A 13,850-nucleotide genomic window follows, 5' to 3' on the forward strand; every position below is an offset into this window, starting at 1 on the left:
TTATCCACTTTGCATTCTTTTCCTTTACTTTTCAAAATTCATAATCTCATTCCAGTTTTATTTGATAGAGTTTGTAAAGCTTGCGAATTGTCTGGAGACTTATTTGGAATTTTTATTTCTGCAGGAAAAAATTAATATTTTCCAATAAAATGCAAATGTTTTAAAATTAACTTAACCTTCAAAACAGATGACAAATTTAAATAAAGTATAAAGAAACATGATTATAATTTTGTTTGAGGGCAAATCTGTGCTCTTCTGCAAGTGTATTTAAGCATGAGTAAAGAGCATTTGTTGCATTTGTATTGTAACTTAACAGTTTCCATACTTCGTATTATCAAATCTGTGTGCATGTATCTTCTGCCGCCGAAAATATTAAATAAATAGTGCAGTAACTTAATTAGCATTTTGCAGAGCATTAATAAGGTAGAAACTTCAAATAGTAATTAGGATCATCATTGGAGCAGGGCACATAAATTAATTACTCATTATGTTTCGCTACAGTTGGCTGTTCATAATTTATTCCATTCACATGACTTCCAAATGAACAGAATAACTTATTTAATGCTAAATATTGATGTAATACTTTGGACTCAAATAATTCATTAAATGAATTTATCCACGTGAAAAATTAAGAATCACTTCTTGGTCTATATTTGTAAACTAAAATTAGTTTTTGCTATAGAAATTCCATTGCATTCGGAGGGCCATCCTCATGAAAACATTACCTGGAATATAAATTTTTGCATCATTTTTATTTCCAAATCGATTCAAGTTTTTATTGCCACGTTTATGAGAATAAATTCTCGAATGTTTCATTTCTCGAAAAGGTTTTTTTCCCCTGAATTGTTGTTGTTTTTATTGTTAAATTTTAAATGAATTCTGCTTGAAAAAACATTAAAATAGATAGAATTGTTTTATTCATTTTTAAAATGTAGTTATAGTAATTTGTATTGATCGGCAGTAATAAATCAATAGGTTCGTACATGTAGAGTAATTATGTTCTGCTCGGCTGCAGAAGAAAGAAGCGATCGTCGCCGTCCTTCTTTGACAATTATCGTTATTCTGTCATTTAAAGAATAACAACATTCATTCTGCTGACTTTTTTACACCCTGATTGATACAAAAAGAAAGTGTTAAAGATATTTTTTGTATTTGTTTTGATGGCAAGTGCATAAGGTATTGCATTAATACAGAAAATCACTTTTAATAAGGTAAACAAGACCACCTCTGCTCAACATAATTAACAAATATTGATTTATACCTTAATAGAAAATTAATAGCCATCCATTATTGTATTGCTACTGCCCAGTTAGTGAATACGAAAGCGTCATTTTCTAATTTGTGGTTCGTGCGCATTCCTCATCGTCAAAAATAAAAACTGTATAATAACTTTGTTGGAAAAGATGCACTTAAGATGTTATAAATAGCATCTTCGAAGGCAATCCGAGATATTTAGACGCGTCGGATTTTTGCCATAAACCACCGAGGAATTTTACACTCTGAGAATCGTAAATCCTTCGACCTGGAAAGATGCCAATTCAAACCGAAATTTAATAATAAAATTTTTTCGGGAGTAGGGCGCGAGGAATTACAATCCAACGTGTCAAACTTAGAATTCTATTCCCCATAAACGAGGGCAGACATAAATTTTTGATTGCCATCATTCTCGGAAATGCATAGATCATTAATCCTTATCTTGTCTCTTCCAGGGTACAGCAGCACATTTTCATGCAACATGGCCACATATGTATGGATAATGAAAGACTGGTTTCTGTGGTAGACCTGAAGGCGTACATGCCCCAACTAAAGTACATGTTCAAACGTTATGAAAAGGGAAAGGATGATCCGTGCAACAAGCAGGGAGAATCTGAAGAACCGGCAGCCAAGAGATGGTGCAACAACGGAAGAGAGAGCTAGCGTGGTTTAGTTTTTAAATCAGGAGGAACACGACTGCGACGGGACGATTTTTAGTTGAAAGCAGAATCTCATTAGCTTTCTGCATTGTTTGTTTCCTCATCTCGATGCCAAAGCCTTTACAAAAAAATAAAAAAAAAAAAAAAGGTTCTTTGAAGTGTTTGGTCTATTTAAACCAATGTGAAAAAAGATAATGGAACAGTCTATTTTTCTTGTATTTTATCCCCATTCTGTTAACCACCGCATTTGATGTGTAAATAGGAACCACTTATAGTAGTGCAAAACTGCTATTACCTCTGTGAAGTGATTAAATGAAATTAAACAAGGTGGTTATATATATATATATATAAAAAAATAAGAAAGTAGTTTCATTCTTTCTTTATTCAGACAGATTTTTTAGAACTTTAATTGAGGTTTTTATAGCTTGTTGGCTATAAAATCGAGAAACACAGAGTTTACGCAAACATCGTTACCGTCTCACTTAACATTCTACTCTATTGGATCGAACTAATGAACTTTACAAGTCACAAAACGGACGATTTTAAATATTTTATTTATTTATTTTGAGTAAGTTGGATTTAATTTTTAAAAACCGTCATTGATTTCATTACAGAATTAGTTTATATAAGTATAACTCAGTAGTAATAGACTCGATAAATCCAAACTCCTCAAATTACATGCAAATATATGCACAAATGTTTCTTAAGCTTTGTGCCATAGTAAAAATCTTTTATAAATATGTTCTTATAAACATTTTTAGAGAAATTCTCCTTGAGCTTCAGAAAACAGAGCAAACTTTTCCAAGCACATTTTTACTTACAGATATATAAAAACAAGCTTAACACACATCCACACACACCAACTCTAGAATGATTGAAGCAAAATTCAGTTTGTGCAAATTTTTTTGTTACCAAATCAGAAACTTTATAATACTAAAATGTCATCTGGTTGGCCTGTGTATGGTTGCAAAACATGAATAGTAAGAAAAGAGGGCGAGAGAACAACATTGAGACAGGATATCATGTGTAGAACCATCGAAAATACGGCAAAACCACTTTTGCTCAGAACTGTTGGCAATTGCAAAGTAGGGGTTTACCATAGTAGAATAGGCACTTACAGAGGATAATTTTTTCAAAATCAGAGTAACTACTGTTTTTTTCCACTAAGTAAATAACAATATCTTAGGATCCAACTCTAACATTGGTAATACAAGGTAAGATATGGGGTGGGAGAAGACAACAATAGATATGTAAACTTACAAAAACAACAAGGACAGAAACAAGAGGACCTTACCGAGTCAAGCCAGTGACTAAGAAAGTTTAGCATAAAATGATCAATTGTTTGTTACACTAATTTGACTACCTAGAATACACGTCTAAAATTCAACTAAAAGATTTTAACTTTGGACAGGAGAAAAGCAAAATTACGTATCTCGATGGTATTTTAAATGAGATGCCAAACGTATTTGTCGTCAAAACTTCCAAACAAATTTCCATAATGAAATGCATCGTTGCATGTTTGTGGAGTACGGAAACATCTTCTGTCGCGTAAAGAGTTGTCTGAATTTTTAATTAAAAGAATTTTGGATAAAATTCTGTTCCGTAATTTAAAAATAAGTTGTGTGTCTATTCAGAGGTTACATATAAGACCGATGCTTCTGGAAACGTGTGTTCGGCCCAGTCTCCAAATCTACCATTTGCACGTGTCAGATTTCCTATTGTTAAAAAAATAAGATTAGATTATTTTTATCATCAAAGAACTGCCAAAATACACTTCATTGTAATTATAAAAATTAATCAAGAATTTAAATATTTATGATTTTACAAAGTTGACTGTTTCTCTTCTTTACTAACAACAAAGTTTGTCTCAAAATACAAAATATAAACACAGTATTATCGACATCCTCCATTTTTCTCATTTAGCTATCAAAATGTTCCATGATGATAAAAAAAAAAAATAGGCACGCAAAAATTGCCAGCATCTGTGGCTATAAAATTTACGACGGAGATAAGCCAAAATAGCCCTAAAGGACTGCGGCAGATAAACTAATAGAGATGGATAAGACCAGTCGCAGTCTGTTAAGAGTATTTCCGAATATTCTATATATATAGTCTGGCCTCTCTGAAAAAGTAACAAATTTCATACCAATTAAAATAAATACTGTATTTTGATTACTTTTTAGAATATACAAATCAAACTCAATCTGAAAATTAGGGTGTGTCTTATAACGTGGAGAATATTTTCCCCCCGAAAAGTCTACATGAAAAATGCAGTAACTGTGATCATGTGTGATTTATTAATTAAATGGTGCCTTATTTGAAATTGTGTTTTTGTGAAAATGAAAATTATATTAGGTTATTTTTCATAACTGATTTATATAAAAGACCAATAAAATGGGGCTTAAAGCCAGTGTTTACATTAAAACATTGGAAGACTGTCCAAATTTCACATTTGCTCATTACACTTACCTTGTATTGCACGGCACACATCCAACTAATACCTCAAATTCTTTCTATGCTCGCCATGGTATACCCATTATCGCTCCTGCAGCAGCCACAATTCTACAGCTCCTACCAACTACTCGTGTTGCACGATGATGAGTGATTCCGACTTCGTCGTGCAGAACACAAAAACTTCTCTGCTGCAGAGATGCCATTTTCATTTATGGACTCCCTAAAGGTACTAGATGACGAGACATTTGAATGGGAGACAAAACTCGGATGGTTACTCTGGGTACGTTCGTAAAGTCGAACAAGTTAAATGCATTAGTAACGAATCGTTCTAAAATTAGTAGTCTTGCTCAGTGTGCATGCTCTGCGGCGATGACGTTTCGAATGAAATTCTAACGAAGGAAAGAGTTAGTTCACTTCGTTAAGAAAATGGCAGCCAACGATATTGATGTTTCTAAATCTACTCGAGTGTTTAAACTGAGAATTAAAAGGTGAAATGATAGAAATAACTGTCCACCCGAAGCAATCTAAGGAAAATATTTTGGATAAGGCTACACTAGCAATGTTCATATCTTCGATATTAGAAACAGCCATTTAGTTAGACTTTTTGAACGATTCGTTTATAACGAAATAAGAATAATGATGACATTATTCTCATTTAACTCATTTGACTTTATGAACGTACCTCTATCAATTGGTGTACACTGCATGCTTCTCGGGTAATAATAACTGCTGTTTGGAATCTCCGTTATGCAAATTTGAAATATATTTCGATTGATAATTCGATCCTGATAAAGGTTTGTGAATCAAACCGAAAACGTTCGACAGATGTAAACTAGACTGCATTTTAAAGGTATAGTGAATTTTTGTTAAATAGTAATGCAGTTAGAGATAGAATGAATAGAATAAATATAATATTCTATTCTAATTTAAAGGACAGATGTAAACTAGACTGCATTTTAAAGGTATAGTGAATTTTTGTTAAATAGTAATGCAGTTAGAGATAGAATGAATAGAACTCCATATTTGATTTCTTCAAGGAATATGCTACTGAATTTTTCAATAATCCCTTTATTGTTTTCCATTTTGAGTTTTTGGTAATCATTTTCACTTTTTGTAATTATAAATATTACAATGGCTATTGTAGATACAAGTCGTTACAAGAATGATTGAGATGCGCCATCTAACATCTGTTCAACCACAATAATTACATACCCCATAACAATTTCCAATTGACGATGATCTCAACATTAAGATGTTCAGTCGTCTTCACATAGAAGTGGATTTAGGTCGCGTGTTAGCAATGCAGAACCTTATTTTGGGGTTTGTATGTGGTGGAATCTGCTTACCGGAACTCATCTATAACAATAACAACAACCAGAGTAAGCAAAAATAAGACTATAATTAATAGAAATTATAATTGTACCAACTCTAACATTAAAACAATAAATCTCCAAGTTACATATCTATTTATTATTATTAATTAGTAGTAATTTATTTGATGTATAATTGATAGCAATTTAAACTACANTTCTTTAATTTGGTGCACGCTTAAAGTCCAGGCCTGGCACATTAACGCGAATCCGCTTGAAGTACCCGTTAGGTAATGGCTATTTCCAGCACAAAGTCTTGTCGATAATCGTTGGAAAGGCAGAAAAATAATATAGTACTTTACAGTAGAATGGATAATGTAATGAGTCTGATGAATAATGTGATTGTTGTTGATGTTGGGAGTATTTGTTTGTTGGTGTAATTGTTTGTAATTTGTTGTTTGATATGTTCTAGCTTTGTTTGTGGTATAAAATTGTTATGTATAATTGTTCTCTTTGATCCCTTTCCACAGCGAGATGAGGTTAATGTTGTGAAAACAAATGATGTAACTGATGTCTTTATGCTGTCTTGTCAGTTTCAAGTTTTATGATGGTGAAGTAAGTACGGACAATAAACTTGTTCATTTCCAATGTCCATTTCATCTCTTGGTATGGTTTACCTCAGAAACAAGACACAGAAAAAATTAGGCTGGTTTCCCAAAACTAATGTGGGCATTGGAGTAGCCATACTTGGACCAGTGCCACTTTCATTACTGGTGGCCATGGGAGTTTGTGACAAATTTTTCAAGCATGAATCTCTGCCTAACTCACGAGCACAGACCTCGTTAACCCGAGCAACATCCAAGCTGGTGTTACACTTGGATCGTGATATCACTGTGGTTAGATCTCCACAGATATGGGTTCAGTCACTCTTGGCTTCATTTCTCCCCACAGACCTCACTGGCATGGGTGACCCTACCAAGAGCAGATGCTCCAGCTGGCGTAGCTCTGTGATTCATCAGAATTACTGAGCTCCCTCACCACAGCAAGGTTATGACTGGCGAGAGAGTTATTATTATTATTATTATTATTATACTTAATTGACACNTAATTGTACCAACTCTAACATTAAAACAATAAATCTCCAAGTTACATATCTATTTATTATTATTAATTAGTAGTAATTTATTTGATGTATAATTGATAGCAATTTAAACTACAGTATAACCTTTATTTTGAAGTTTCGGGGACTAAAAATTGTACACTTCATAACATTCAGTTAGTATGAACCTGGCAAATAACAACAGGCTGCATTACATTCCCCAAGCCATTCCAAGACTCAAACAAGCAATAACTAATTAAAATCACAGCTATGTTTCATTCAAGATGTTTTTGGCACCGTGCCATGCCATTATTAGTGAAAATATGTATCTTAAAGGTGGTGTATTTTAATGCAAGTTGTGTTTTAAAGTCATTTGAAAAAGAATCACTATGCATTTGTGTTCTTTACAAGATCATTTAACTTGTTGAAGTGACTCAAAAGTTCTGGTGAACAGTCGAATGTGTTAACACATTTTTCAGCACTGCCAGTATCTTCTTGGCATGTGCTTTTGGTGGCAAGCTGTAACCCACTTCTATGTCATCTATTGCCTCTATTTCATTTCTCCTTCGATATTAATGTCTTTCTTGGCTAATTCTTTCTCTGGGAATCTTGCCGGTTGCCGACTCATCATCAATTTGGATGCAGTCTCTAAAATCAGATTGAAGAGTTAATGCTTCCCGTAAAGTTATCCATTCTTCTTTGGGATCTTCATGGCCATATCTGGCTCATCTTCCACATCTATACTATTTTAGATAAAACTGGCCTTCCTAAAGCAATTGGAAATCACTTTGGGGAAAACATTTTTCCAGGCATAAGCTACATCCCTTAGTGCTTCAAGAATGTTCCATTTTGGAGACAAGGTGTTCTTGCCTTTTAGATGACACACTAAATATTTTACCAGTTGTCCTCGATAAGTCTTTTTCAACTGGTGAATTATGCCCTGGTCTAGTGTTTGATGGAAGATAGGGCAGCTAATTAATAAACTCCAAATACCTTTAAAATGCAGTCTATTTTAAACCACTTATCAAACGTTTTCGGTCAAATTAACAGACCTTCTTCAGGATCGAACTAACAGAAGATTGTAAAACATAAGTTTTGGAATTTCTGTTTGGCAAATTTAAATTCTGTTAGTTCGATCCTGAAGAAGGTCTGTTAATTTGACCGAAAACGTTTGATAAGTGGTTTAAAATAGACTGCATTTTAAAGGTATTTGGAGTTTATTAATTGGTTATAGTAATGCAGGTAGAGATTTAATGATAGGGCAGCTTTGCTTTTCAGAAACATAGCACAGCCAGCCATCTGTCTGTCTAATTTCACAAATCAGTGTTGGAAAATTGTGTTGTGTTGTGACCCAGGATGTGGCCTTTGCAGCATAATCACGAGGAAAGTGTTGTGACTTGTATGTTTTTGAAGCATCCTGGTTTTGCCGATCTGTCAAATGACTAGAGGTCGAGGCTTTTCGGTCCATACACACTGCAGCACAACAAAACAGTTCAACAAAACCTTGCTTGACTTTCTCACAGAACACTTCCCCTTTCACAGCAAATGTCTCATTAGGAAGCAGGCTATAAAACAATCCCTTTTCATCAGATAGAAATCTGTTTTGGATTCATATGAATATTTTTTTACTTGTTTTCCAGTCATCCACTGCCTCCTTGTTAACTGATGCCGATCCCTAGCGACACGGTGCCATGTTATACCATGTGTTTGGTCCACAGGCACTTTAACGGAACCTCCAACAGCACTCTAGCCTAATCATTCTCCAAAGCAAAGAAAGTGAGCAAGACTCATCTGTATGTCCTTCATACAATAAGAAATGCCACAATGATGTCAGAATCAAGTTTGGTCTTCGTCCAGTTTAAATTCACGATGTCCTAAAAATTACAGTACATATTACTTTCATATTACATATTAACTGAACTGCTTTACATTAAGATCCCTATCTTTGCTCATGGGACCAGAAAATGACCTTGCAATAAACAGGACTTTAACGTCTTTTATCCGATACTGGATGATAAATACTGTGCTATAATGTGAACAATTAACTAGTGCTTTAAACTATAACACTAACGTATTATTGCTACCAATTATCGACCACAAGTTGAGTTGGACTGGCTAAGTAGTATGAAAAGATGGGTTAAAAATGCCTAAGATAACTAGAATTCCGGCTATGATAAACATAATTGCAGATTACAATTCGTATATGCAAGTCATCATATTTATAACATGAACATTAATTAAATAATCTAGCATCATCCTCATTAAAAACAAATTTAAATTCATCAAAGAATGTGCTGACAACTAAGACACGAGAATTTTAATATTTTAAATCCAAAAAGTACATTTCATATGATGTTAAGATGAGATAAATCTGATGTTTGCTTTCAGATTAACTACAAGATGCTGTCAAAAAACCATAAATATTAAAATTTTTAATACCTTGCACGCAAGCCCATTATTTTAGGAACGTAGTTCCGCACGTGCCAATACGGTGATCAAATTTGCGTCACACTTTCTCCGGTGTAGTTTTGTCAATCTGGCAACAGTACTTCGGTTTCTGTCGGCTAAGCAAAGTGAGACACAAATACCAAATTTTTCAAAATAGGATCTGGTCTCACTCATTACTTGTCAAAGAAGAAAAGATTTGTTATCGTAGAAAGTGCATCCAATCCAGCAAAGGAGAAATGTTTGTTTAGAAACTGTTATGCTTTGTACGAATTGATAAGGCAAAGCCACGTCTTGCTGCAAAAACAAGACGGTTTTCTTTTGTCAGCCACTCTGCCAACAAGTCGAAGTAGACGGCTTTAGAAATGCAAAACGAATTTGATAACCATGTTGATGCGTGCAAGATTATTTATAATTTACTATCTCTGCACGAGTCTGTATAACAGATTGACAATTTAGATGCGTCATCCAGATCACTAGAATTCCATTTTTATCATGCCGTAAAAACGTTGAGAATTTTTTTAACTATCGCATTTGGTATTTTGCCAACCGGTGCCCAAAAATATAAAACTACATAAAATTGGAATCATTTAATAAGAAAAATAAAAAATTAGAGTACACTTGCAGACAAAACTATTTCACACGCTGCTCATTCTGTATTGGTTTACTATTTAACAAATTGGAAGAAATACATCCTCATGTAGTAATATTATGCAAGATCTCGCATGTCTGCGAAGCAATGTTTTCTGCACTTTTCATCATAACAAGTTAATCAATTTGTTTTAATGAGAGATGTTGGAATATTGTTACATATCCAGATGCAACCAATCATTACAGAAGGATCTGGCGAGTTCTTGTGCCGCAGAAAGTAGCATTTCGCACTTTTTGCTTTTAAACTTTGTTCATTGTATAAAAATCAAAATAAATTACAGTAGAGTAAAAGAATTTTGATAATAAGGAAGTTAAACTTACCAAGATTGATTATCCAAATGATTTATTCGGGAATAGGTATTTAACATTATTATTCACACATGAAAAATATTTCCATTGCACTTGAAAGATCAGATTACATTAAACACTTTGGAAAAAGATGTCAACATTTGTTTACAAATAATGGCAATCCATAAGTCATAACTGTAAGGGTGCCGACTGTATCAGAATTTCATGCCACAATGGCAGTAGCAGGTCAACTGGCCAGTACTTTCAGTCACAAAGTCTCTAAATAAAGTAAGAATGATATCCATGGACTTGTGATTTTGTTTGTAAAACTTTTAAGTTTTTTGGCCTAACGATTAACCAACATTTCAAATCAATGTGTGCTTTGATTAGCTACCAGAAATTTGCCATTACAATTAGCCTATTTAGCTTTGCTTTTGCTATCGGTCTGGATAATCATAGTGTGAAATTGTTCTTGGGCCAATAACTTATTGTGAACATTTTACCAACGTAATATAATGTAATTTAATGATTCAAAGAAGCCATGTTTCTATTTTGTGAAATTTTTGTTTAAAATTTGCAAAATTAAACATGCATTCAATAACTTTGACATTATTTTCTTGTCGGCGGAGGAGGAGTGTTATACAAAGCTGCCATTAACGAACAATGTTTATTGTCTCAAAAATAAATTGTAAGAGGAAACATTAAAGAATTATGTTTCAACGAAAACGGACACCCAGATGGCCGAGCCGCTCAGTGGACCCGGGATCGAATCCGAGTGACCAATTTCTCAAAATTTTTCACAGATGGTTGCTCCCTTGCTGTCTGGCCAAACCCACAATGGGCACAAAGAGAGCCAGAGTTAGAACAGAACACAGATTTTCTTTGCAATTCTTTTCACTCCATGGGTACATAATGAGCTTGCTAAAAACAAGCCCATTATCAGTTCAGCTGGGTGGTGAGGGATGGGACCCAACATATCTAGACAGACCACCCCAAAAACATCCCAGGGATTTTTTGACACAACCGGATTCCAGATCCCAGGATCCTTGCAGTGGTAGGTTGCCACCATAATTCTGATAAGTCTTTTCCAGAATAGAATTTTATGTGTAAAATGTATACAATTGACAAAATGATATTTTTGAAATTGTTGCGCTTCAAGCAAAAATACTCTCCACACATTCAATTTCCAAAGAAATTTGAGTGTCAGTATATTTTATATAATGATGTACATTATATAAAATGATATGATATTTTGATGTACAGTACACCATTTTGATAATTAAGAAATATCTACTCAATCCAATGAAATTTAAAATAATTTAAACAATTATTCTACATAAAAATACCTTTGAATTGCCAGAGATCAAAACTTTTCTCTCAAAATATCGACCAACCCGGCACAATCGTATCTTCTTGCCATTTTTCTAAATTCCTCCAATTGTTGTTGGTCGAGGGACGGCTTTACATTTTCAAGTGCCGTTAAAAAGTCGTCCATCTGTACACTGGTCACTTCAACACCATTTTTCCTGATGGCACCAAACAGAGCCTAAGATAATGAAATTTACATTTTTAAAAGTTTTGACATATAAAAACTTCAATTTGCATCACCACTTACCTCCCTACACAAATTTCCCAAATCTGCACCTGAAAACATTTCCGTTCTTGAAGCTATCTCTTTTAGATTGACGTCTTCCAGCGGCATTTTTTTGGTCAGGACTCTAAGAATGGATTCCCTGGCCTGTAATTATATTATTATAATTGACTAATCCACGTTTCAATGACTTTCAACGACGGAATTCACCTTTTCGTCTGGTGGAGGAATGCCCAGAATGACATCGAATCGTCCAGGACGGAGGACTGCCTCGTCCAGCATGTCGGGTCGATTTGTGGCGGCCACCACGATTACTCGAGCATTATTCCTTGCTTCTAACTCTTCCTAAATTAAGAAGAAACAAAAGTTAACAAGGTGTAAGACTTATCCACACTGTTTTTTTTAGAGTAAACATATTCCATGCGTTCAAAATCAAGTATATATTTCATTGTTGTTTCTCAACCGAAAGCTCAAGGCGTAACAATCAAAATGGACAAAAACAAGTCGAAAATTTATTTTAACGGAAACATGAGAGGCAGGGGAGATTTCCCAGTTTGGCATCAATAGTTTCTCAACTATATATGCAATTATAATAGTTGTAGGTAAGTACAAATGACTATTATAATCATATACAGTAAAACCTGTATAAGTTGGAATAACCTACGTTTGGCACAGCACATTCTCGCAGAACATTCCGATGAGCACGTGCAACAATGACGCGTAGTCACATATTTTATGGAAATACAATTGTGTTTACAAATGTAACTTTCGACTCGACAATGCTTAAAATCTGAGACCGCACAGGACGACGAAAGTAAGTAAATGACGCATTTGCGGAACCATTCTTCGACGACACATTCTTCCCGGTGCAGCACATTATCCGGAAGAAAGTGCTTTTCTGAGGAAAGCTGATATCACATTGAATTGAAACGGGAACATCTTTGGATTTTTCATTCTATATTAAGAAAACTGGCTCCCTCTAGTGGGAAAATCACTAAATACACTTTATTTAAATTTCTTAAAATATTTTTGCAATAAGAAAATAAATAATTTCTTATTAATGTTTGTGGCATTAGATTTGCACGTTGACCCTTTTGTTTTATATTTAATTAATAAATATATGATGGTTCCATCCAGTACAAAATTTAAGTAGATGGTGGCTCCCTCCATTGTTAAAAATATTTTTTAATGGAAATTAATTTAAATCAAAAATTATCTATACTTATCCATATTTAGTTCAAGTTATTTTAGCTTGGAAATAGCAGGACATTTTGCAGGTTTTTAAAGGTAATTATCGTGGTGTGATAATTGCCTTTAGAAATGTGCAAAATGTCCCGCTTTTAAATGTAAATTAAGACTTAATGTTAATTGTTTTTCTTATAAAAATGAATGCTGCTATTTTAAGGAACAGTACTGTTTTATTTAATTCACAAAGAATTAGGTTAAGTGGCCAGTAATATGGCGATAGAATGTTTATAGACAGAACTTTAAATCACGTGATTTTGTGCCGTGGAAATTTAATTATGGGTTCTAGTGTGCCTCGAGATAAAAAAGGTCGAGAAACATCAATTTAGAGGAATGTGCATTTTTAAAGTATAAGGCACCATGTTTAGTCGAATTAAAATAAATCCACATTTTCTTTGTTTCTCTTCCCGATATTGAAAAGTGGACAGAATTAGTCGGCAACGTTCGAGATGCCTAGTTTCTAGTTGTATTAGTAAAGCATGATTTACGCTAAACGCAAAGAGAGCTATTGAATGATTTTGACATTCAATTTAGTAAGTAGGGCTACAAATTAATATTTAAAAACTTCTCACCAGATTTCAACCAATCGATGATGAAGAGTGCAACAAAATGAGATACCAGAATTTCGCATAAAGATTGCAATATCAAATTTTCTTTTCCACTCCTTTGATCACTTCAAATTTGTAAGCATTCCACACTTAGATGCCATAAAAACATAGTTAGACCCTGCCCTCTAAATGCAAATGTCACTTGAAGTGTGGAAACAGTTGACAATTTCACCCATGTATCAGGAATTTATAAAATTATAAATCGGTTAACTGTATGCTACTTTCTCTCTTTAAATATGATATATG

The 13,850-nt window shown here is 33.9% G+C and overlaps 2 protein-coding genes across 10 annotated transcripts in view; one reads left to right on the forward strand and one right to left on the reverse strand.

Moving 5' to 3' along the window:
* The window catches only part of LOC111628045, a 150,026-nt gene extending 147,765 nt beyond the window's left edge, over positions 1-2,261 (forward strand). For all 8 annotated transcript variants that reach the window (XM_023371771.1, XM_023371803.1, XM_023371788.1 and 5 more), the window contains one exon: positions 1,710-2,261. In XM_023371771.1, the coding sequence (XP_023227539.1) occupies positions 1,710-1,917 (208 nt within the window). In that variant the 3' untranslated portion in view covers positions 1,918-2,261. The remainder of the gene's footprint in view (positions 1-1,709) is intronic.
* A 3,126-nt stretch (positions 2,262-5,387) lies between these two features.
* Positions 5,388-13,850, reverse strand: part of LOC111628099 (spermatogenesis-associated protein 5-like protein 1) — a 43,749-nt gene continuing 35,286 nt past the window's right edge. The window contains exons 7-10 of one of the 2 annotated variants that reach the window (XM_023371825.1): positions 11,962-12,096; positions 11,776-11,898; positions 11,507-11,706; positions 5,388-5,723 (exon numbers count right to left, since the gene is read on the reverse strand). In XM_023371825.1, the coding sequence (XP_023227593.1) occupies positions 11,524-11,706; positions 11,776-11,898; positions 11,962-12,096 (441 nt within the window). In that variant the 3' untranslated portion in view covers positions 5,388-5,723; positions 11,507-11,523. The remainder of the gene's footprint in view (positions 5,724-11,506; positions 11,707-11,775; positions 11,899-11,961; positions 12,097-13,850) is intronic. The other variant, XM_023371831.1, reaches the window with a different exon arrangement.

Source organism: Centruroides sculpturatus, unplaced genomic scaffold, assembly GCF_000671375.1.
Source record: "Centruroides sculpturatus isolate CEXI.00-Female unplaced genomic scaffold, Cexi_2.0 scaffold1, whole genome shotgun sequence".
NCBI classification, from domain to species: Eukaryota; Metazoa; Arthropoda; class Arachnida; order Scorpiones; family Buthidae; genus Centruroides; species Centruroides sculpturatus.